The 24,948-nt window shown below is 47.5% G+C and overlaps 1 protein-coding gene and 1 pseudogene across 3 annotated transcripts in view; both read right to left on the reverse strand.

Moving 5' to 3' along the window:
- The window catches only part of LOC134958358 (cadherin-related family member 3-like), a 419,058-nt gene that overhangs the window by 125,122 nt on the left and 268,988 nt on the right, over positions 1-24,948 (reverse strand). For all 3 annotated transcript variants that reach the window (XM_063940905.1, XM_063940906.1, XM_063940907.1), the window contains exon 11: positions 17,432-17,522. In XM_063940905.1, coding sequence (XP_063796975.1) covers positions 17,432-17,522 — 91 coding nt within the window. The remainder of the gene's footprint in view (positions 1-17,431; positions 17,523-24,948) is intronic.
- On the reverse strand, positions 19,523-19,641 carry LOC134964768 (5S ribosomal RNA; annotated as a pseudogene).

The following is a 24,948-nucleotide window of genomic DNA, read 5'->3' on the forward strand; positions in this document are numbered from 1 at the left end:
TGCCAGATATCTTTACTCAAACACTTTTCTTGCTTCCTGTCTAAAACGCTGTATTTTTCTGACATCTTGTACGAATGGTAAGTATCGTACCGTCAAAAGATTTCATGTTCTCACTATACAGATAATATTGTGATATTGTCAATGACTAATTAACTGGTTAGCTGATGCATGTATAGTAGAGTTGTAAATTTTAGATATTTTCCTTAAAAGTTGTATTGTTGATTTATATTACTGTCTGACAATGGGCTCTAGTCAGAGTAAAAAACTACATATCCCCCGCCCCTCCCTGGTGAGACATGCAAGATGTATGTTGCCCGTAACTCTACCTCAGAGTATTACTTAGTTAACCCATGGGTGGATAATTTAGCGGGATGGACAGAGAAAGCAGGACAGGACCCATTCCTACGGGAAGGCAGTAATTACCCTTTCTATATGGAGATTTAAGAAAAATGTCAGTTTCCAATAGCACAGAAGCGAAGCTGCAGAGAAACTGTAAATCTTTGAAAACCCTCTCCCTCCTCCCCCTTGCATTCCAATGTATCCTGCGCTCAGAGACACAAATCTCTTGGCAGCAGTAACCCTTTCACACCAAATGGGATTGCCTCCAGCTCCACTGCTGGAGGGTGCGTCCACTAGCTCTATCCCTAACGCACCAATAACCCAGAGTTTAGATAATAGTAAAACACTGTCCCAAGCCCACTATTACCCTCGATGGCTGTATATCTTATTTGCGCAAAGCTTGCAAAGGACGCAGCTATACATTTATATGAGAAAGAGGCTGCAGGGTGTTTTGATGTAAAAAGAAACCTGCACTCACTCATACCTATCAGAACTCCAGACGCTTTGACAGACAGAACCAACCCCGCAGTCAGGGAAGATTCCAAAGACCCCGCGCACTGACGGGGCCCGGAGGAGGGCATCCCAGCCTTTATTCAACTCTCCCGTCATAGTAAAGATTCACCTCTGCTGCCACTTATTATAAATGGAAGTAAAATTCCCTTTTTAGTGGACAGCGGTGCAACAACCAGTGTTTTGTGTTCTGACTTATGCAGTATCCCCTCTCACCAGAAAAGATAGAAGGTCTCCGCCCCATGATACAGCAATTCTTACAACAGGGTATTCTCAGACATATTGTATCACCATACTGTACTCCTGTGAACCCTGTTGCCAAAGCTGATGGCAGTATAAGATTTGTACAGAATCTCAGAGCGATCAATCAGCTAATTGTCCCAATTGCACCAATTGTTCCAGATGTAAACTCACTCATTTCTGCAATCCCTGCAGATGCTGCGTTCTTCTCTGTATTTGATTTGAAGAATGCCTTTTTTCAGCATACCTGTAGATTCACAGACACAATTACTTTTGCCTTTTCTTTTGAGGGTAAACAACTTACCTGGTGCAGATTATTGACGCACCTGTTGTCTCCAGGCCACATTGGGGCCCTGGCAACCTCACCATGGTTCAGTCCTGCTACAGTATGCGGATGATCTGCTGCTCTGTAGTAAAACTGAGGAGGCCTGCCGAGTGGATGGTGTTTCATTACTAAACTGGCTTTGTGAATGTGGACACAAGGTGTCCAAAATAAAAATGCAATGGTGTAAAAAGCATGTTGATTACTTAGGTTTTGTGCTCACTCAGGGAGAGAGGAAAGTCAGTCCACAACGCATACAGTCTGTATTGGGCCTGGTCACCCCAACTACCCAGAAGGAACTACTGTCCTTCCTGGGTATGGTAAATTACTGCAGACAGTGGATATCTGATTGCTCTTATTATGATAACATTTTGAGACAAGCCACACTGAAGGACAAACCTAAAACTGTACAATGGTCACAAGAAATGTTAACTGCATATGAAAGTTTAAAATGTATGTTGATGAAAAGTCCGGCACTTGGCCTCCCCAATTATGTACTACCTTTCCATCTATATGCAAGGGACAATTGTAAAACCATGGCGGGGGTGCTCACACAGTTTCATGGAGGGAAGTTGCGCCCCGTGGCATTTTTTTTCCAAAGTCATGCCAGTGTCTGTGCAAGGTATGCCTGCCTGCCTCAGGGCTTTGGCAGCCTGTGCAATGGTTGCAGAAATGGCCACTACCCTCACTTTAGGCCACATCACAGTACTCCACACCACACATGATGTCCTGGCAATACTTAAAGGCTTACACACACAGCACATGTCAGCACAACGCCTTAGTGGATATGAAGTACTCCTTTTGAGTAACCCTACCCTTACCATCAAGTACACTGCTAGTTCTTCTGGCCCTGCACCCATTCTCAATGCCCTTTTAGGCTTGAAAGGTCCTGAGGATGAACCACCCGACCTACATGACTGTGCTGCTTCCATTGAAGCTGAAACTTCTCCCAGACTTGACATGTCTCCCGTTCCCATACCAGGCGCAGACATAGTTTTTGTTGACGGCTCCTGTAGTAGGCCCAATGACAATACATACCAGGCTGGCTATGCCATTGTCACCCTCCCTGATACTGTGTTGGAAACCCTACCAATACCTTATCAGTCCGCGCAAGCTGCAGAACTCATTGCACTCACTAGAGCATGTCCCTCCCTTGACAACGTCCATCTGCTCACTCAACTTCAAGCTGCTGCGACTAATGCTGATCTCTCCGACTGAACTTACCCAATTCTGCAGAAAAAATCCTAAATCAGGATTAATCTGCAAAGAGGGGAAACCCTGTATACCCCAGTCCAGTGCCCCTTTGCTCGTTGCCCAGTGCCGTGGTGTTGGTCACCGTGGTGAAGCCACAACACTCCTCCTACTAACCAATGATTTTTGTGTTGCTAGTGCCAGGTCACTTGTGGACCAGTATGTTAGCAGATGCATCACTTGCCTCAGGAACAACCCTAATAAAGCTAAACACCAGCATCTTGAATACCCCACAGAAAACTCTAGGATACTCACCCTTTGAAATACTAATGGGTAGACCCTTTTCCTACACCCTGGGCTAAGAAACCACTAGTAATACAGGAAGGAGATCTAGAACTCATCAGGGAAGAGTATGTCAGGTCCCTGATAACAAAACTGAATGAAATTGAACATGAGGTTGTTTGTAAAAACCCTTTGAATCCACAGGAACCTACACACCCCTTTAAAGTCAGAGACAGAGTCGTGGTGAAGGTGCTCCCCAGGAACAAGAGCCCAGGAGACTTCACCTATGGTCCAGAGACAGAGGTCGTAGCAGTTACCCGAACAGCAGTCCTGACAGAGGAAAGTCCTGCCTGGATCCATGCATCCCGAGTAAAAAAGGTTCCTAGACCAGACCTAGAGAGGGAAGCAAGTGATTCCAGTGAGGTACGAACCGGGGCAGACAGCCCTGACCTCCCACCTAGCGAAGAAAGAAGAACAGAAGAAGATGAGGAACCTGTCCCCTATCTCTATCCTGGGGACTATCTCGATAGCCCTACTGGCCCTTATTCACCTCACAATATGTGAAGTCGACATCACACAAACAAATGGGATCCCCACCTTGTGGTATAATTCCTCTAACACACACGTAGCCACATATATCCTTGACTATTTTATGTTCCCCAAAATTGCTGATGACAAATATTATATACAACACAGGAGGAAATCAGGAATGTCTGAGACAGTATATATTTGTGTTACTGACGAATGGTACTATGACATTAGATATTATGGATCTAATTGTAATTCCTGGGAAGCTGTGGGGTGGCAAGCAGGATACTATAGTGCAAGACAAAGGTTTTATTTGTGGGACATGTATAAAAACCCAAAATACCAGCCTAAAATTGCTCCCCAAAACAAACCTTTAAAGCCCCATACTGCCACTTTTAAAGATATGGTGGCTATTACTAACCCTACCTTTGAAGACACCCTAGCTATTGAAACTGGTTTCTCTGACATTAATTTTTGGTTGGAATGGATGAAGTATAGTGCTAACAAACACAATAAAAGCAACTGTTATGTCTGTGGCAAATCTAGGCCCCACCTAGGTACAGTGCCCCTTAATATACCCCTAGAACAGGAAAATTGTTTTTTTTTCAGCCTTTTTAATGACACCAAAACAAATGACAGTCAGTGCGAAATGTGGAAAAGGGAATATCCCATATTGTCAAAAAATCCCAACCCAGGAAGCACCATAACCATATATCCTGGAAACTATACCTGTTATACATCTAACACCACCACAGGGAGAAATTTAAAAACCTTCCCACCAGGGTATTGTGCAAATAAGCATATTCATACTTGTAACTTTAATTCTTGTAGGCATTATAGTTTATTGTGTAATTCCCTGTGGAAAGAAACTTACCTCCAAAGGCATTGATAAGGCCCTGATGTATTATGATATAACCACCAGTCCTGTCACCTCCTCTGATAGTGAGGGACCCGACGATTATGTCCAATATCTCAAGAACTGGAGGAACAAGAAAGGAGCCTCACTCAAGAATCATGTCATATAATAATCATGATTCTAAGAGGGGATTGAAGGGTTACCTCTTCTGTCTTGGTACATATTACTTTTTATATGATCAGTTTCCTTGTGGTGGTTACAGTATAAAAGTGAATATTTCTATTTCCCTAGTGAAGGGTTAAAACATGCTATATGAACTCTTATGTGTTTGCATGGATGCGTGCTGCCCTGTGCTAGGTGCCTTTGTCTCTCATACAGATACCAGGCCTGTGTGGGTCTGGCATCCAAGGTCAGTTCCATACCAGATGAAACTTGTTCTTTCTACCCAAATATACTGTGTTACAAAAACTTTGTTAAATGTTTGAGAAACTTGTAGAAAACCCATATATGGACATCCGCCTTTTCTGTTCTGCCTGGTAACTATTAACGAGCCAATGGGAGTGTAACGACATGTCAGTTACACCCATATGCATTGTCTTATATACTTTTGTTAACTTCATAATAAACAGTGTGAATTTTTACTGCTTGTGTTGTGCATGTACCTTGTGGCTAAAAGTTCATACTCCAGACGTCTAAGAGGCCATCACATCGAGGGTTAAAGAATATAAGAGCAAATCCTTTCAGACCCTCCTCCAAGCCTCAGTTAGGATACTGTGCCCGGACGAGCGTACACAATAAGGAAGGATTTTGAATCCCGGGTAAGACTCATACCAGCCACACCAATCACACTGTACAACCTGTGATCTGAACCCAGTTAACAGCATGATAACAGCGGAGCCTCTGAAAAGATGGCTCACAACAATAATAACCCGATTTTTGTAACAATAACTATGTACAAGTATTGCAGACAATCCGCACTTGGGATGGGCGCCCAGCATCCACTACGGACTACGAGAAATAGAATTATCGGTAAGTAAATTCTTATTTTCTCTGACGTCCTAAGTGGATGCTGGGGACTCCGTCAGGACCATGGGGATTATACCAAAGCTCCCAAACGGGCGGGAGAGTGCGGAACTCTGCAGCACCGAGTGAGAGAACTCCAGGTCCTCCTCAGCCAGGGTGTGCCCCTGACCAAGTAGCAGCTCGGCAAAGTTGTAAAGCCGAGACCCCTCGGGCAGCCGCCCAAGATGAGCCCACCTTCCTTGTGGAATGGGCATTTACATATTTTGGCTGTGGCAGGCCTGCCACAGAATGTGCAAGCTGAATTGTACTACACATCCAACTAGCAATCGTCTGCTTAGAAGCAAGAGCACCCAGTTTGTTGGGTGCATACAGGATAACAGCAAGTCAGTTTTCCTGACTCCAGCCGTCCTGGAAACCTATATTTTCAGGGCCCTGACAACATCTAGCAACTTGGAGTCCTCCAAGTCCCTAGTAGCCGCAGGTACCACAATAAGCTGGTTCAGGTGAAACGCTGACACCACCTTAGGGAGAAACTGGGGACGAGTCCGCAGCTCTGCCCTGTCCGAATGGACAATCAGATATGGGCTTTTGTGAGACAAAGCCGCCAATTTTGACACTCGCCTGGCCGAGGCCAGGGCCAACATCATGGTCACTTTCCATGTGAGATATTTCAAATCCACAGATTTGAGCGGTTTAAACCAATGTGATTTGAGGAATCCCAGAACTACGTTGAGATGCCACAGTGCCACTGGAGGCACAAAAGGGGGTTGTATATGCAGTACTCCCTTGACAAACTTCTGGACTTCAGGAACTGAAGCCAATTCTTTCTGGAAGAAAATCGACAGGGCCGAAATTTGAACCTTAATGGACCCCAATTTGAGGCCCATAGACACTCCTGTTTGCAGGAATGCAGGAATCGACCGAGTTGAAATTTCTTCGTGGGGCCTTCCTGGCCTCACACCACGCAACATATTTTCGCCACATGTGGTGATAATGTTGTGCGGTCACCTCCTTCCTGGCTTTGACCAGGGTAGGAATGACCTCCTCCGGAATGCCTTTTTCCCTTAGGATCCGGCGTTCAACCGCCATGCCGTCAAACGCAGCCGCGGTAAGTCTTGGAACAGACATTGTACTTGCTGAAGCAAGTCCCTTCTTAGCGGCAGAGGCCATGAGTCCTCTGTGAGCATCTTTTGAAGTTCCGGGTACCAAGTCCTTCTTGGCCAATCCGGAGCCACGAGTATAGTTCTTACTCCTCTACGTCTTATAATTCTCAGTACCTTAGGTATGAGAAGCAGAGGAGGGAACACATACACCGACTGGTACACCCACGGTGTTACCAGAACGTCCACAGCTATTGCCTGAGGGTCTCTTGACCTGGCGCAATACCTGTCCAGTTTTTTGTTCAGGCGGGACGCCATCATGTCCACCTTTGGTCTTTCCCAACGGTTCACAATCATGTGGAAGACTTCCCGATGAAGTCCCCACTCTCCCGGGTGGAGGTCGTGCTGAGGAAGTCTGCTTCCCAGTTGTCCACTCCCGGAATGAACACTGCTGACAGTGCTATCACATGATTTTCCGCCCAGCGAAGAATCCTTGCAGTTTCTGCCATTGCCCTCCTGCTTCTTGTGCCGCCCTGTCTGTTTACGTGGGCGACTGCCGTGATGTTGTCCCACTGGATCAATACCGGCTGACCTTGAAGCAGAGGTCTTGCTAAGCTTAGAGCATTGTAAATTGCTCTTAGCTCCAGTATATTTATGTGGAGAGAAGTCTCCAGACTTGATCACACTCCCTGGAAATTTTTTCCTTGTGTGACTGCTTCCCAGCCTTTCAGGCTGGCATCCGTGGTCACCAGGACCCAGTCCTGAATGCCGAATCTGTGGCCCTTTAGTAGATGAGCACTCTGCAGCCACCACAGAAGAGACACCCTTGTCCTTGGAGACAGGGTTATCCGCTGATGCATCTGAAGATGCGATCCGGACCATTTTTCCAGCAGATCCCACTGAAAAGTTCTTGCGTGAAATCTGCCGAATGGAATCGCTTCGTAAGAAGCCACCATTTTTCCCAGGACCCTTGTGCAATGATGCACTGACACTTTTCCTGGTTTTAGGAGGTTCCTGACTAGCTCGGATAACTCCCTGGCTTTCTCCTCCGGGAGAAACACCTTTTTCTGGACTGTGTCCAGAATCATCCCTAGGAACAGCAGACGTGTCGTCGGAGACAGCTGCGATTTTGGAATATTTAGAATCCACCCGTGCTGTCGTAGAACTACTTGAGATAGTGCTACTCCGACCTCCAACTGTTCTCTGGACCTTGCCCTTATCAGGAGATCGTCCAAGTAAGGGATAATTAAGACGCCTTTTCTTTGAAGAAGAATCATCATTTCGGCCATTACCTTGGTAAAGACCCGGGGTGCCGTGGACAATCCAAACGGCAGCGTCTGAAACTGATAGTGACAGTTTTGTACCACGAACCTGAGGTACCCTTGGTGAGAAGGGTAAATTGGGACATGGAGGTAAGCATCCTTGATGTCCAGGGACACCATATAGTCCCCTTCTTCCTGGTTCGCTATCACTGCTCTGAGTGACTCCATCTTGATTTGAACCTTTGCATGTAAGTGTTCAAATATTTCAGATTTAGAATAGGTCTCACCGAGCCGTCTGGCTTCAGTACCACAATATAGTGTGGAATAATACCCCTTTCCTTGTTGTAGGAGGGGTACTTTGATTATCACCTGCTGGGAATACAGCTTGTGAATTGTTTCCAATACTGCCTCCCTGTCGGAGGGAGACGTTGGTAAAGCAGACTTCAGGAACCTGCAAGGGGGAGACGTCTCGAATCTCCAATCTGTACCCCTGGGATACTACTTGTAGGATCCAGGGGTCCACTTGCGAGTGAGACCACTGCGCGCTGAAACTCTTGAGACGACCCCCCACCGCACCTGAGTCCGCTTGTACGGCCCCAGCGTCATGCTGAGGACTTGGCAAAAGCGGTGGAGGGCTTCTGTTCCTGGGAATGGGCTGCCTGCTGCAGTCTTCTTCCCTTTCCTCTATCCCTGGGCAGATATGACTGGCCTTTTGCCTGCTTGCCCTTATGGGGACGAAAGGACTGAGGCTGAAAAGACGGTGTCTTTTTCTGCTGAGATGTGACTTGGGGTAAAAAAGGTGGATTTTTCAGCTGTTGCCGTGGCCACCAGGTCCGATGGACCGACCCCAAATAACTCCTCCCCTTTATACGGCAATACTTCCATGTGCCGTTTGGAATCTGCATCACCTGACCACTGTCGTGTCCATAAACATCTTCTGGCAGATATGGACATCGCACTTACTCTTGATGCCAGAGTGCAAATATCCCTCTGTGCATCTCGCATATATAGAAATGCATCCTTTAAATGCTCTATAGTCAATAAAATACTGTCCCTGTCAAGGGTATCAATATTTTCAGTCAGGGAATCCGACCAAGCCACCCCAGCGCTGCACATCCAGGCTGAGGCGATCGCTGGTCGCAGTATAACACCAGTATGTGTGTATATACTTTTTAGGATATTTTCCAGCCTCCTATCAGCTGGCTCCTTGAGGGCGGCCGTATCTGGAGACGGTAACGCCACTTGTTTTGATAAGCGTGTGAGCGCCTTATCCACCCTAAGGGGTGTTTCCCAACGCGCCCTAACTTCTGGCGGGAAAGGGTATAACGCCAATAATTTTCTATCGGGGGAAACCCACGCATCATCACACACTTCATTTAATTTATCTGATTCAGGAAAAACTACAGGTAGTTTTTTCACACCCCACATAAAACCCTCTTTTGTGGTACTTGTAGTATCAGAAATATGTAACACCTCCTTCATTGCCCTTAACATGTAACGTGTGGCCCAAATGGAAAATACGTTTGTTTCTTCACCGTCGACACTGGAGTCAGTGTCCGTGTCTGTGTCTGTGTCGACCGACTGAGGTAAATGGGCGTTTTAAAGCCCCTGACGGTGTTTGAGACGCCTGGACAGGTACTAATTGGTTTGCCGGCCGTCTCATGTCGTCAACCGACCTTGCAGCGTGTTGACATTATCACGTAATTCCCTAAATAAGCCATCCATTCCGGTGTCGACTCCCTAGAGAGTGACATCACCATTACAGGCAATTTCTCCGCCTCCTCACCAACATCGTCCTCATACATGTCGACACACACGTACCGACACACAGCACACACACAGGGAATGCTCTGATAGAGGACAGGACCCCACTAGCCCTTTGGGGAGACAGAGGGAGAGTTTGCCAGCACACACCAAAACGCTATATTATACAGGGACAACCTTATATAAGTGTTTTCCCTTATAGCATCTTAATATATAATCATATCGCCAAATAAGTGCCCCCCCTCTCTGTTTTAACCCTGTTTCTGTAGTGCAGTGCAGGGGAGAGCCTGGGAGCCTTCCTAGCAGCGGAGCTGTGTAGGAAAATGGTGCTGTGTGCTGAGGAGAATAGGCCCCGCCCCCTTTTCGGCGGGCTTCTTCTCCCGTTTTTCTGACAACCTGGCAGGGGTTAAATACATCCATATAGCCCCAGGGGCTATATGTGATGTATTTTTAGCCAGCATAGGTACTTTCATTGCTGCCCAGGGCGCCCCCCCAAGCGCCCTGCACCCTCAGTGACCGTTGGTGTGAAGTGTGCTGAGAGCAATGGCGCACAGCTGCAGTGCTGTGCGCTACCTCATGAAGACTGAGAAGTCTTCAGCCGCCGATTTCTGGACCTCTTCTCTCTTCAGCATCTGCAAGGGGGTCGGCGGCGCGGCTCCGGTGACCCATCCAGGCTGTACCTGTGATCGTCCCTCTGGAGCTAGTGTCCAGTAGCCTAAGAAGCCAATCCATCCTGCACGCAGGTGAGTTCACTTCTTCTCCCCTAAGTCCCTCGTTGCAGTGAGCCTGTTGCCAGCAGGACTCACTGAAAATAAAAAACCTAACAAAACTTTTACTCTAAGCAGCTCTTTAGGAGAGCCACCTAGATTGCACCCTTCTCGGCCGGGCACAAAAACCTAACTGAGGCTTGGAGGAGGGTCATAGGGGGAGGAGCCAGTGCACACCACCTGATCCTAAAGCTTTTACTTTTGTGCCCTGTCTCCTGCGGAGCCGCTATTTCCCATGGTCCTGACGGAGTCCCCAGCATCCACTTAGGACGTCAGAGAAAATGCATTAATAATGTGCAACATATGTATAAGGGGCACTATGTGTGTCATTATGTGTTTAAGGGCATTAATAATGTGTGGCATACTGTATGTGTAACAGGGTACTAATGTATGTGTCATTATGTGTATAGGGGCACTAACAATGTGCAGCAAATGTGCAGGGGGCACTATGTGTGTCATTATGTGTATTAGGGCATTAATAATGTGCGGCATATGTGTAAGGGACAAAATGTGTAAAAGGGCATTAATAAAGGTTGTCATAATGTGTAAGCACATTATGTTTAGAAGGACATTAATAATGTGTCTCATATGTGTTAGGGACATTACTGTGTGGAATTATGTGTTTAAGGTGCTCTTCTATGTGGTGTTGCGTATAGAAAGGGCACTACTGTGTCGTCTAATGTGAATAAAGAGCAATAGGGTGTAGTGTAATGTGAATAAGGAGCAATTCAGTGTGATGTAATGTGAATAAGGGGCTCTACTGTGAGGAGTAACGTTTATAAGGTAAAGTGATACTACTGTGGGATGTAATATGAATTATGGAAACTATCGCATGATCAAATGTGAATAAAGTGCAGTACTGTGTGGCGTATTTGGAATTGGGTTACTATTGTGTGGCCATGACCCTTGCCAGCAAAAACACACCCCTTTTTGGGCTGTGCGCCAAATGTGCGAACTGTTCCTATTTAAAATATAGGGGGTACAAACACCAAAATAAGGACTGCTATGGCTGAGGGGTGATGGTTCCGGGAAAGAAGTGCAAGGTCAGAGGCAGAACCAGCAGTGGTGCTAGGGGGCACCAGCCAAAATCTTGCCTAGGGCATCATATTGGTTAGGGCCGGCTCTGGAAGGGGGCCTCCTCAACCTGCTAGGTGTTGTATCAGAAATATTCAACACATCTCTAATAGCCTCTACCATTAACAGCACTTGTGCAAGAGATGCCGCCCCCCGCAAACATATCCCCATCACCGTCTGCAGTGTCAGAATCGGTATCCGTGTTTGGGAACATATAGTAGGGGGCCCTGAGGCGACAGAACTGGGCCAGACTGCCATAGAGTCCTGTAAAGCCTGAGGTGCAAATCCCGCCTGTGCAGCTCAATTATAATTCTGATAAATCACAGATTCATAGAGGAAAAATACTCAGGTTCCCTTGCTGTTAACTGTGCTAAACCAGTGCTATCCTGATTACATGGAATGGGATCATCCTGAGAGGATAAATCCTCCGCAGAATATGACACAGTGTCCCTGGACATAGCTAAAGGTGACCACAAATGTAACCTTAACCCTGCAGCCAACAAAAGGATAAAAACAGCGCTACCAGGTGCTAATATTCATACAAATATGCAAATTTTAATGAATGATATTAAATACCATAAACACATGTATATAAAATCAAATAGACATCAAATGAATAAAATAAGCCTCAATGCCAGTAATATGACCAAAGTGATTTTCCATGGACTCTATGAAGGCCAAGTGATAATTAAGAATGTTCCAATGCTTTAACATGCAATGCCATGCACGGATAACCGGATTATAATTACCAGGTCCCAAGTGGAAAGATAGCCGGGTATTCCACCTAGCGAGGTAAAGATGATTCTGTCCTACGCAAATGTGAATGGTGGTTCTCCCCTTTTATTAAACGTCCACATAAACGGATTCTGGGTCAGTCTCCAGATGGATGAATATTGAATGGGTGAAAGCTCTAAAGACCACTGTGGGTCATCCCAAGCATAAATGTCCAGATTTATGAAAAGCAATGGATAGTCAATTCCATGGACCACTGCAGATGGTCCCAATCACTGGCCTGGCGACGTCCTGGTCATAGGCTGGCAACCTAACGCGTTTCACTGTCTGTTTGGCAGCTTTATCAAAGGTCTGGCTGCTAGGGCTCTCCCAGTGCTGGAGGTATGGGGCTGGCTTCCCCCATCCCCCAGCCTGCCTGCCTGCCACTGGGGTCCAGGGAGCTGGCTGTCCCTGTCCCCACAGTGCGGCACTAACTTGGTGGCCTTGCCGCACGGTGCGGCGCACCCCCCTGCTCTAAAGCCCGGCGGCCCATGACACCTGTCCCAGCTGCCGTGGCTCTGTGTCCGTTGCAGCGCTGAGGTGCCGGGAGCGTAACTCCCGAACCCCAGCTCTCACTATCCTGTTCACCCCCCGCCGCTAGGGAGCCGGTTAGCTCGGTCCCCCCTGAGCGGCGCACTCTGGTGCCCTCGCCGCGCAGAGAGCCGGCTAGCCCGGTCCCCTATGTGCGGCACTGAATCCTGTGGCCTCGCCGCACCGAGGCACCCCCCCACACACACTGCCGCCTAGCAGCCCGGGACATCCATCCCGGCTGCCGCAGCTGGCCGCCTCCGGTGTGCTGAGGCGTCTGGAGCAGAGCTCCCAGCCCCCAGCAGAGGCACCACAGAGCGCGCTGCAGCGGGAGCTGAGCTCCCAGCCGCAGCGGCTCCCCCTTCTCCCCCCGGTGCGCACACACAGCTAGTGCGCCCGGGGCTGTGCTCACTGCCGTGGTCGCCGGGAGCGGAGCTCCCGGACCGGGCGGTCAGCTGCGCACTCTGATCGCTGCAGCGGGAGCTGATCTCCCGGCTGCAGCGGTTCCACTCTCCCCTCTCAGTGCGCCGGGGGCTGCCCTCGCTGCTGCGGTCGCCGGAGAGGTTCGGGACCGCGGCACACATTTAAAAAAATGTAATATAAAAATATTTTGAACACACGGCGCCTAGTGCCCACAACATTTTAAATATGGCGCCAAGCGCCCATTGTCCCTTAATATGGCGCCGGGCACTGAAAGGGTTAACCCCTTCAGTGCTGCGGCCACCACTGTCCACGTGGGCTGGGGTCTCTCCGGCCACACCTGCCTTCTTCAGACGACGCTTGCGGCTCTCAGACCTCTCACGACTTTTTCCTCAGGAGCCTCTGGCAGAAGAATAATCACCCCAAGGAAGACCCCACAGATAAAGGAAAATGCAAATGGATAGTGACAGCATGTTTATTAAATCGAGGGAAAGAAAAGTCACCGTTTAATTGTATTCAAATGCCGGCTAATAAATCAACTCTATCCCAGAAGACACCTTGCGGAACATCACATATCATTTGTATAATAGGCATAAGTGGTATCACATATCATTTGTATAATAGGCATAAGTGGTATCACAACCTCACCATCAGTGCTCTGCAGAACATTAATACTGAAAACTGTCAGTTAGCAATAGCTTAGCTCGGGAATAATCAAACAGTATGCTAAAACACCGCTAGATGGCGCTGTGGGCGCAGTAACGGCATTCTCGGGCCTGGTACACAATCCGAAGAAGTTCAAAAAGTGAACCCAGTGTTAGCTTAGAGTGCTGAGCAACAGTCTGATTTAGTAACAGTAACATAGTAACATAGTATCTGAGGTTGAAAAAAGACAATTGTCCATCGAGTTCAACCTATTTGTGGTCTCCTATGCATGATGATTTGACTAAAATTTCTGACTGATCCTGCTGTCAGCCGTTGCATTTTATCCCTATTTATAGTAACTATAATGCATGACTATGCACCATACCCCTGGATATCCTTATCCATTAGGAATTTATCTAACCCATTCTTAAAGGTGTTGACAGATTCCGCCATTACAACTCCCTCGGGCAGGGAATTCCAAACACGTATTGTCCTTACCGTGAAAAAGCCTTTACGCCGTATTGTGCGGAATCTCCTCTCCTCTAACCTGAGCGAGTGTCCACGAGTCCTCTGTGTTGATCTAACTAAAAACAGGTCCCGCGCAAGCTCTGTGTATTGTCCCCTTATATATTTGTAGATGTTGATCATATCCCCTCTTAGTCTCCGCTTTTCCAATGTAAACATGCCTAGTCTTTCAAGCCTTTCCTTGTATTCCATCATCTCCATGCCCTTAATTAGTTTGGTCGCCCTCCTCTGTACCTTTTCAAGCTCCAGGATATCCTTTTTGTAGTACGGTGCCCAGAATTGTACACAGTATTCAAGGTGTGGCCTCACTAGTGATTTATATAACGGGAGTATAATACTCTCGTCCCTAGCATCAATACCCCGTTTTATGCATGCTAATATCTTATTAGCCTTCTTTGCTGCAGTCCTACTTTGGGTACTACTGCTTAGCTTGCTATCTATGAGGACACCTAAGTCCTTTTCCAGTACAGAATCCCCTAATTTTACCCCATTTAGTAGGTAGGTGTAATTTTTGTTCTTGTTACCACAGTGCATTAGGGCACAATAAATGACTCCGGTGGCTTAATAATTATCTCAACCTTTTAGGGGTAGTTGCGGAGAATTGCTGTAGGATGGTCAGCTTACTGCAGCTGGGGTTTAGTATAACCTAGTATGCAGTTACTGTCTGGGGTCCCAGAGGCAAAATGGATACTGTCAATAGGCACACATCAGAATGCGGGTGAGATGGTGGGGTGTCAGTTCAGGGGACCACCTCCACTAAAGTCCCTAGGGGCAGAGGGTGCCTAACTGAGTAGGGTGAGGGCACCTTTCACTAGGAGGCTTTGGCTCTTTGGCAGGTGTCTATATATATATGACGCTCAGGGGAGCAGGGGGTTTAGAGGGTACCTGGCTCCTTCAAGTCTGCTGTGGCAGTGGTGGCGCTGCTGCGGCTGCTGGGCCCCCTCAGGTACTGCTACGGCCGGCGGTTCGGCTCCCGGTGGCTGGGGTAGCGGCTGCTCTTTCCTGCTCTGCTCCCAGCCAGCTTTACAGTGTGCGGTCGGTGGCTCTGCTCCCGGCGGCTGGTCTCTCCTCCCGGCAGCTGTGCGCTCCCCTTTCTCGCAGCTGCGGCTCTCTCCAGTGGCTGACAGGCGGGGAGATGACCATCGTGTCCCTCTATTGCGGTGCCTCTTCCCCCGTCCAGCGACCAGCGGCAGCGCGCCCCGTCTCTGCACTGGGCTCAGACAGCAGGACGGCGCTCTCTCTCCTCTTTACACCCGGGTCAGTTCACACGCTGTGGCGGTGATCAGCGAACCTCCTCCCGGCTGCGCGGCAACTCTTCCTCTTATATCAGGTCCTCCTCCTTCTCTTTCCGCGCCCCATGCAGCCAGTCACGTCCCATGCAGCTTCCTGCTTTCTGGCATCCGGCGGGCGGTCCTGGGTCCTAGTGCCCCAGCTGTTACAGCCACCAGGGAAGGGATTTTAACCCTAACCGTGCCTCCCATTCAAAGGTCTCTCAGGCAGTCCTGGCTGCCACTATGGCTGCGGCAATATGCAGCAAGGGTACCCAACGTGGGGATCACACAAACACTCCACACACACACAGGGGATTACAGACAGAGTTTTACCCCCAAGAATGGCAAGAGAAACGCAGAGATTGGAGCCAACCCACACACAGCGCTTTTATCTAAAGGGAGACCCCTTATCAGCGCTGACTGTGCATCTTAATAGGATACACAGTTGTTTTGCAGTCTCCCCCCCACCCTTCTACAACCCCCTGGTACTGTGAGAGATAGCTGGAGTTGCTGTGGAGGGACTTGCTGCTCCTGATCAGCGCTGTGCAGGCAGGAAAATGGCGCTGAACGCTGCTGGGCCCGCTCTGAGGAGAAGCTCCGCCCCCAAAATGGCGCTGTCTTCCCGCTCACCATGGATTATACTGGCCTGAGGATTTACTGCTGGCTGAGATCTGCGGACCCTGACAGGCTTCTGGACCAGTGTAGGGGGTAAGCGCTGGCCAAGGGCGCCCCTCACAGTGTTGCACCATGTACCGCTGAGCCTTCCCAGGAGCGCAGTTAATATTGTGCTCCCATCCCCGCTGCCGCCATCTTCACACCGGCCCCCCGCTTGCTAGGGAGGTCGGAGACTTACTCGCCACCATCTTCAGCTCTGTAAGGGGGTGGCGGCATGCTGCCAGGGGGAGCGATCCCCTGTGGCGGGGAGCGATCTATCCCCTCAGGAGCTCAGTGTCCTGTCAGCAGAGTAAGTGGATCAGACCCCGCAGTGCGGTCACTACTCCCCACCTTAGTCCCACGCTGCAGGGAGGCTGTTGCCAGCAGCCTCACTGTAAAATAAAAAACCCCAAATTAAACTTCTCTAGAAAATCTCAGTAGAGCTCCCCTAGCTGTGACCGGCTCCTCCGGGCACATTTTCTAAACTGAGTCTGGTAGGAGGGGCAAAGAGGGAGGAGCCAGCCCACACTCTCAAACTCTTAAAGTGCCAATGGCTCCTGGTGGACCCATCTATACCCCATGGTACTAATGTGGACCCCAGCATTCTCTAGGACGTAAGAGAAAATGTAGTTATTACGGGGCTGTTATCACTTAGCAACTCCCATCTGTGATCTCACTGTGTGCAAGTCAAAGCAATCCTATTGTCCTATAGGTAAAAAAACAGTTTAATATGGATAAAAAAAAATGATTTATGTATTTTGGGTTATTGATGATTGGTGGACCCAATGTGGACTGCTATACAATATTATGAATGCGAATGGACGGGAAGGACAGTTAGCTTCCCGATGAATGAGATCCCGGTGGTTGATCTTCCGACGCCGGGATCCCGAAGGAGGACACAATGTCAGCATCTTCTAGATACCGACGCTGCTCGGGATGCCGGCGTCACAATATCAACAGCCAGTATCCTGATCATCCTGACAGCGGGATGCGCTGGAGTCCTGCTGCGGGGGGTGGGGGGTTAGGTTTAGGCAGGAGAAGGGGGGTTAGGGTGCAGGGCTGAGAAGGTTAGGGACCAGGGAGGGAGGGTTAGGGTTAGGCACATAAAAGGGGATATTAGGGTTAGGCATCAAGCGGGGAGGGTTAGGGTTAGGCAGTGGGGAAGGGAGGGTTATGGTCAGGCACCACCCGGGAGGGTTAGGTTTAGGCACCCACAAGGGAGGGTTAGGGTAGGGGCTTACTGGGGGGGCGTCAGGATTCTGATGGACAGGGGTATTCTGACCGCTGGCATCCTGTCCATCGGGAAATCATACTCAACCCGAATGGACCATTTTTAGTGTTAGATAAGATTTACTGTACCTGTGTGTGGTGTGTTCGGTGAGTCCGACACTGCTACCATCATCTCATACGTTGTCACTGGGTCTGTATCGTACACCAGATTACCACTGACCTTGTAACACACAGGAAACAAATAAATGACTATTACTACCATTCCTCCTATGGTTTCCAGCCTTATTGGGCAACAGTGCACTTATCACAGGTATCAAGGTGATAGATCTACAGTGTCTAGGGGGACAGTCAATAGCTCCACACCATGTGACCGACATGCATTAGGTTGACAGATACAAAATGTCGACATGTACAAAAGGTCAACATGCTAATGGTCAACACACAGACGGTCAACACGTGTTTTTGGGGGGTTTATCACATTTTCCCAACATTTGCATGATTTACTATCCACGTGGACATCTATGGGGAATAGCCAACTGTTTACGTTTGTACTGATGGTCGTCACAGAACATGAAATATACAAGAAATATAAAAGATCCCCCCCCCCCCCAAAAAAAAAAAAAGTGTCAACCATTCGTGTGTCTGCCAAGTCGATATTTTGGCCATGTTGACCTTTTGTACCGTTGACTATATCCTGTGCCGACCTTTCATAATCTTATGTACCTGTCAACCTAATGCATGTAGACCATATGTTGTCGACCTATTGACAGTGTAGATTTATTATTTCATACCCCTTATCACATGAATAACTAGCATACTGTATGTTGGCTTCATTGGAAGAATTTGTAATGGCCACAACTACTACATCCAGGGCCAGTGGCGGATTCAGGGGGAGCGGGGCACCATAATTTATTTAACCTAGCATGGGCAGCGTGGTTTCGGGAGGGGAGGGGGTGGTGTAGCGGGTACTCTTCACCCAGACCCGGGCTTGTTGGACAAGTCCCCTACTTCAGGCAGCGCAGGAAGGACTCAGAGCAAACGGCACATATGCAGCAGCAGTGAGCAGTCAATCCTCCCTGCACCCAGCAGCCTGGACTCCAGTTACCTGCCCAGCCCGCTACACATAGTCAGATTAAGGGGGTGGGGAGGCACAGGGGATACTGTACACCATGCCCTCCTATGTCAGGGAAGGCCCTGGCCAAAGCACACTGACATCATTAGCTCTCCCTCTTGTGCAGCAGCAGCAGTACCAGGCAGCCAGAATGAGAGCAGGACAGTGTGCAGTGCAGGGACATAGGAGTATCAGGTTTCATGAGCTACCAATGGAGCTTCCCAACCAGAGGAGAGATAGAAAGGAGGTTGAGCTGTAAGTTACCCAGAGATCCCAGCTTCTCCTCCTCCCTGCCTGGGTGTCTGAGTCCTGTGTAACATATTATCTAATGAGAGCATTCAGGTCTAGAGCGAGAGACAACAAGAGAGAGAGATCGGTGGGTTTGGATTTATCCGGATTTACCCAGATCTCAAAACGGCATCTTTTTGGCTCCCGGATGTCACGTGTTTTGGATAGCCAATAAGAAAAATCTGGATAAATCCGAACTCGCTTTAATATTGGTATTATGAACCGAGTAAATCTGAAACTGCACATCTCTAAAGAGAATCCTTCCTAGTTCTGTCCCAGTGTATAAGTAGTACAGAAGCTGCTGCTATTTTTGCATGGGGCAAGATAAATTATAGAAAGAACACGGAGGACATTGCTATATGCCGGCAGTAGGGAAAAGAGAAAAGAAGACTCTTTTGTGGGTGCACTCTTATATGTATGTGTATAGAAGTCTCGGAAGAAACAAATGGTAGAAATTATATGAAAATTTTTATTAACAACAATCGGTAAAAATGGTAGTAGAATATACTGTAAAAAATATCAAAGTGGGGTGGGGGTTTAGGGAAAAAGGGAACACAGAACAAAATTTATTTACAGTGTAAATACTGAATAATGGTTCTGGACTGCCTGGGTGCGAAAATACAGAAAATAACAGCTGGAGGCCTGAAATCTCTAGGAATCCTAGGTAGGTAAGTAGGTAAAATTATGTGGATATTAGGTTGATGATACGTCGGTTAGATCTCTTGTAAATAATGGTAAAGAGACGGATAGGATAGATAAAGATGGAATGAGCAAGATGAATCTGCTGTCAGTGTTAGACGCTGAGCAAAACCGTCCAGGAATTTCTACTAAACTGAGTATTCCTCAAGAGTCTCCCACTTGAGTACTAACCCAGCCCGACACTGCTTAGCTTCCAAGATCGGAAGGATTCGGGCGTTGCCAGTGTGGTATGAAAGTAGAAGAAATATTTGATATCGAAGGCTCGGGAATCACTGATGAGAGTTCACGAAATGGAGAAGAAAAAGAGTAGATATAGATTGGAGAAGAAAATAGGGGATCTGCTGCCAATGTAAGACAGGGATAGTTACCCCTGAATCGGTGGTGAGAGTCCTGAAATTAGTGAAAGTTGGAAGATAAGGGGGGGGGGGGGGGGGGGGGGGGAAGAGGGAAGGAACAAAACTGATCTAAATTAGCTTAGGAAGGGTTAATGGTCAAAAAGCTGTTAATTACAGGGTGCTGATGGTACCTGTGATATTAGTGCTTGATGTTGTAGAAAGCAGATTGTAAAAATTGGCAGAAAGTTAGGATGATTTAAACCGTGCAACAACATCTGTTTGATGCTATCAGATTGATATAATTTGTCTCAAAGTGATATCAAGTGGAAAGATTCGGAAATAGTAACAACAGTTCTATATAGATAAATTGAGACTTGTTATGTCTCACTGTTGAGGAAAAAACAATGGTTCCCTAATGCACACTGAGTGAATAATATTCCTACATAATAGTCAGATAATACGGAGATCTTGGTTGCGTATATCTGCAGATATAGGGTTAAGCCCCCAGGCCGATCGACAAGGCCTCTCCGTCACTGGGGGTCCCTAATATTAGGTATGGGTCCGGGGTGCAGGACCCCATAATGTCGGCACAGGTCGGCTACCCCAGGTCAGCACACAGGTGAGAGTTAATAGGGTTAATAAGAAGCACAGAAGTGCTATGTGAGTGGTGTGATTAAAATAATACAAAAATATATACAAAGTGATAGGGAAACTCATAAGTGTTAATAAAGTGTTAGGGTGTGCCGACCTGAAGCAGCCCAGCGATACCGACACAGGGGCCACCACACCCCACACCCACCCCACAAATAATTCCAATTGGTAATATAAAATAATTGGTAAGCTGGCTCTCAGATGCTGTAGGAGCCATTACCATGTGGCCTTACACTGGGAATTCAACCCAGACATATTTGGAATTATTTGTGGGGTGGGTGTGGGGTGTGGTGGCCCCTGTGTCGGTATCGCTGGGCTGCTTCAGGTCGGCACACCCTAACACTTTATTAACACTTATGAGTTTCCCTATCACTTTGTATATATTTTTGTATTATTTTAATCACACCACTCACATAGCACTTCTGTGCTTCTTATTAACCCTATTAACTCTCACCTGTGTGCTGACCTGGGGTAGCCGACCTGTGCCGACATTATGGGGTCCTGCACCCCGGACCCATACCTAATATTAGGGACCCCCAGTGACGGAGAGGCCTTGTCGATCGGCCTGGGGGCTTAACCCTATATCTGCAGATATACGCAACCAAGATCTCCGTATTATCTGACTATTATGTAGGAATATTATTCACTCAGTGTGCATTAGGGAACCATTGTTTTTTCCTTCACAGAATTACCCCTCCCTTTTAGCACCTGAGTGACATCACTATCTGATTGAGCAGTTCACCATTTTTTTGCATTGTATTGAGAGGCATGAACGGGTCAGCATTAGGAGGGATTGCTGACTCTAGACTGCCATAGGGGGAAGTCAGGGGTATCCCCAGGTAAGCTGGCTCTCAGATGCTGTAGGAGCCATTACCATGTGGCCTTACACTGGGAATTCAACCCAGACATATTTGGAATTATTTGTGGGGTGGGTGTGGGGTGTGGTGGCCCCTGTGTCGGTATCGCTGGGCTGCTTCAGGTCGGCACACCCTAACACTTTATTAACACTTATGAGTTTCCCTATCACTTTGTATATATTTTTGTATTATTTTAATCACACCACTCACATAGCACTTCTGTGCTTCTTATTAACCCTATTAACTCTCACCTGTGTGCTGACCTGGGGTAGCCGACCTGTGCCGACATTATGGGGTCCTGCACCCCGGACCCATACCTAATATTAGGGACCCCCAGTGACGGAGAGGCCTTGTCGATCGGCCTGGGGGCTTAACCCTATATCTGCAGATATACGCAACCAAGATCTCCGTATTATCTGACTATTATGTAGGAATATTATTCACTCAGTGTGCATTAGGGAACCATTGTTTTTTCCTTCACAGAATTACCCCTCCCTTTTAGCACCTGAGTGACATCACTATCTGATTGAGCAGTTCACCATTTTTTTGCATTGTATTGAGAGGCATGAACGGGTCAGCATTAGGAGGGATTGCTGACTCTAGACTGCCATAGGGGGAAGTCAGGGGTATCCCCAGGTAAGCTGGCTCTCAGATGCTGTAGGAGCCATTACCATGTGGCCTTACACTGGGAATTCAACCCAGACATATTTGGAATTATTTGTGGGGTGGGTGTGGGGTGTGGTGGCCCCTGTGTCGGTATCGCTGGGCTGCTTCAGGTCGGCACACCCTAACACTTTATTAACACTTATGAGTTTCCCTATCACTTTGTATATATTTTTGTATTATTTTAATCACACCACTCACATAGCACTTCTGTGCTTCTTATTAACCCTATTAACTCTCACCTGTGTGCTGACCTGGGGTAGCCGACCTGTGCCGACATTATGGGGTCCTGCACCCCGGACCCATACCTAATATTAGGGACCCCCAGTGACGGAGAGGCCTTGTCGATCGGCCTGGGGGCTTAACCCTATATCTGCAGATATACGCAACCAAGATCTCCGTATTATCTGACTATTATGTAGGAATATTATTCACTCAGTGTGCATTAGGGAACCATTGTTTTTTCCTTCACAGAATTACCCCTCCCTTTTAGCACCTGAGTGACATCACTATCTGATTGAGCAGTTCACCATTTTTTTGCATTGTATTGAGAGGCATGAACGGGTCAGCATTAGGAGGGATTGCTGACTCTAGACTGCCATAGGGGGAAGTCAGGGGTATCCCCAGGTAAGCTGGCTCTCAGATGCTGTAGGAGCCATTACCATGTGGCCTTACACTGGGAATTCAACCCAGACACATTTGGAATTATTTGTGGGGTGGGTGTGGGGTGTGGTGGCCCCTGTGTCGGTATCGCTGGGCTGCTTCAGGTCGGCACACCCTAACACTTTATTAACACTTATGAGTTTCCCTATCACTTTGTATATATTTTTGTATTATTTTAATCACACCACTCACATAGCACTTCTGTGCTTCTTATTAACACTATTAACTCTCACCTGTGTGCTGACCTGGGGTAGCCGACCTGTGCCGACATTATGGGGTCCTGCACCCCGGACCCATACCTAATATTAGGGACCCCCAGTGACGGAGAGGCCTTGTCGATCGGCCTGGGGGCTTAACCCTATATCTGCAGATATACGCAACCAAGATCTCCGTATTATCTGACTATTATGTAGGAATATTATTCACTCAGTGTGCATTAGGGAACCATTGTTTTTTCCTTCACAGAATTACCCCTCCCTTTTAGCACCTGAGTGACATCACTATCTGATTGAGCAGTTCACCATTTTTTTGCATTGTATTGAGAGGCATGAACGGGTCAGCATTAGGAGGGATTGCTGACTCTAGACTGCCATAGGGGGAAGTCAGGGGTATCCCCAGGTAAGCTGGCTCTCAGATGCTGTAGGAGCCATTACCATGTGGCCTTACACTGGGAATTCAACCCAGACATATTTGGAATTATTTGTGGGGTGGGTGTGGGGTGTGGTGGCCCCTGTGTCGGTATCGCTGGGCTGCTTCAGGTCGGCACACCCTAACACTTTATTAACACTTATGAGTTTCCCTATCACTTTGTATATATTTTTGTATTATTTTAATCACACCACTCACATAGCACTTCTGTGCTTCTTATTAACCCTATTATCTCTCACCTGTGTGCTGACCTGGGGTAGCCGACCTGTGCCGACATTATGGGGTCCTGCACCCCGGACCCATACCTAATATTAGGGACCCCCAGTGACGGAGAGGCCTTGTCGATCGGCCTGGGGGCTTAACCCTATATCTGCAGATATACGCAACCAAGATCTCCGTATTATCTGACTATTATGTAGGAATATTATTCACTCAGTGTGCATTAGGGAACCATTGTTTTTTCCTTCACAGAATTACCCCTCCCTTTTAGCACCTGAGTGACATCACTATCTGATTGAGCAGTTCACCATTTTTTTGCATATGTCTCACTGTTGTCAGAGCTACAGAAATACTTAATGATAATGATGGTGGAAAATGTTACTATAAATCTATGCTCCGGGTGGATCAGAGGAAGGACAAAGAGCAAGAAAAAAAGGAAGAAGAGAAGCTTGAAATAATATGAAAAAATACTGAGCCAATGAGTATGTCAGATTAATAACTGAACATAGCTCTGATAACCCATCGAGGCTCGGCAATATCATATGTGATAATAATAAGGTGCCGCTAAGTGCCGACTGCCTAAGAAACAGATACTTGTATAATACGATGTAAAAAGTTTTTGTAAATAATATTATGAAATGCGCATCTAAAGTTGAATACCAAGAAATATGCAAGAAATATACTGTAATTATGCAGATGTTACCCGGGATGGAAGGGGCGATCAGTCACTGGTATGCGGCAAGATGCAGTATACACAAGGGATATCCGTATCAGAGTCCAAGCATGTCACGAATGCGGGATACAGTAGTTACTGAGGTTACACAGTGTAATATAGCCGTGGAGCAGATCGGTCTACCTGGTGTATTCCAGAGACGGAGTCTGTCAAAGTCTATTGCTGACTGATGATAGAATGTCCAATCGTGACTGCAGGGCTGATGCGGCTGCCTGTGTTCGAAGACGGAAGGAGCGCAATGTCCAATGTCCCGTCGCGGCAGTGTGTGGCGGCTGGTTGATGTAGCGGCTGCGTGAGAAGGAGCTGCTCGTGGTTCAGGCTGTCCGGAGTCGGCTGTCCCCCAGGCAGTGGGGTACGGAACGGAAGACGCGTTTCACCCGTTCACCGGGCTTGATCACTTCCTGTTCATGGAGGGGATCGTGCGGGCTTTATCTTGAAAGGGGCTGGTCAATGTCCAATCAGAAGGGAGGTGTGTCCTACGCTTTCAAATTGCTGCACAGATGTAACTGCTGTTCTGAATTATATTGAATCCCAATTGAACTTGCAGTTAGTGGCCCATTGCACGAAAAGGAATGAGAAATATACAAGGCAATTAGATATCATTGAACATAAAAAAAGAATTATTATTATAATAAAATAGGAAGATAAGTACATAAGAAAAAATGAATAAAATGAAAATGAAAATAAATGAAAAAGAAATAATCAAATAAATACATATAAATGATGATGCAGATATATTAAGACAGCATGTCTAATCCGGGATTATATTCTAACGCTAT

This window comes from Pseudophryne corroboree, chromosome 9, assembly GCF_028390025.1.
Source record: "Pseudophryne corroboree isolate aPseCor3 chromosome 9, aPseCor3.hap2, whole genome shotgun sequence".
NCBI classification, from domain to species: domain Eukaryota; kingdom Metazoa; phylum Chordata; class Amphibia; order Anura; family Myobatrachidae; genus Pseudophryne; species Pseudophryne corroboree.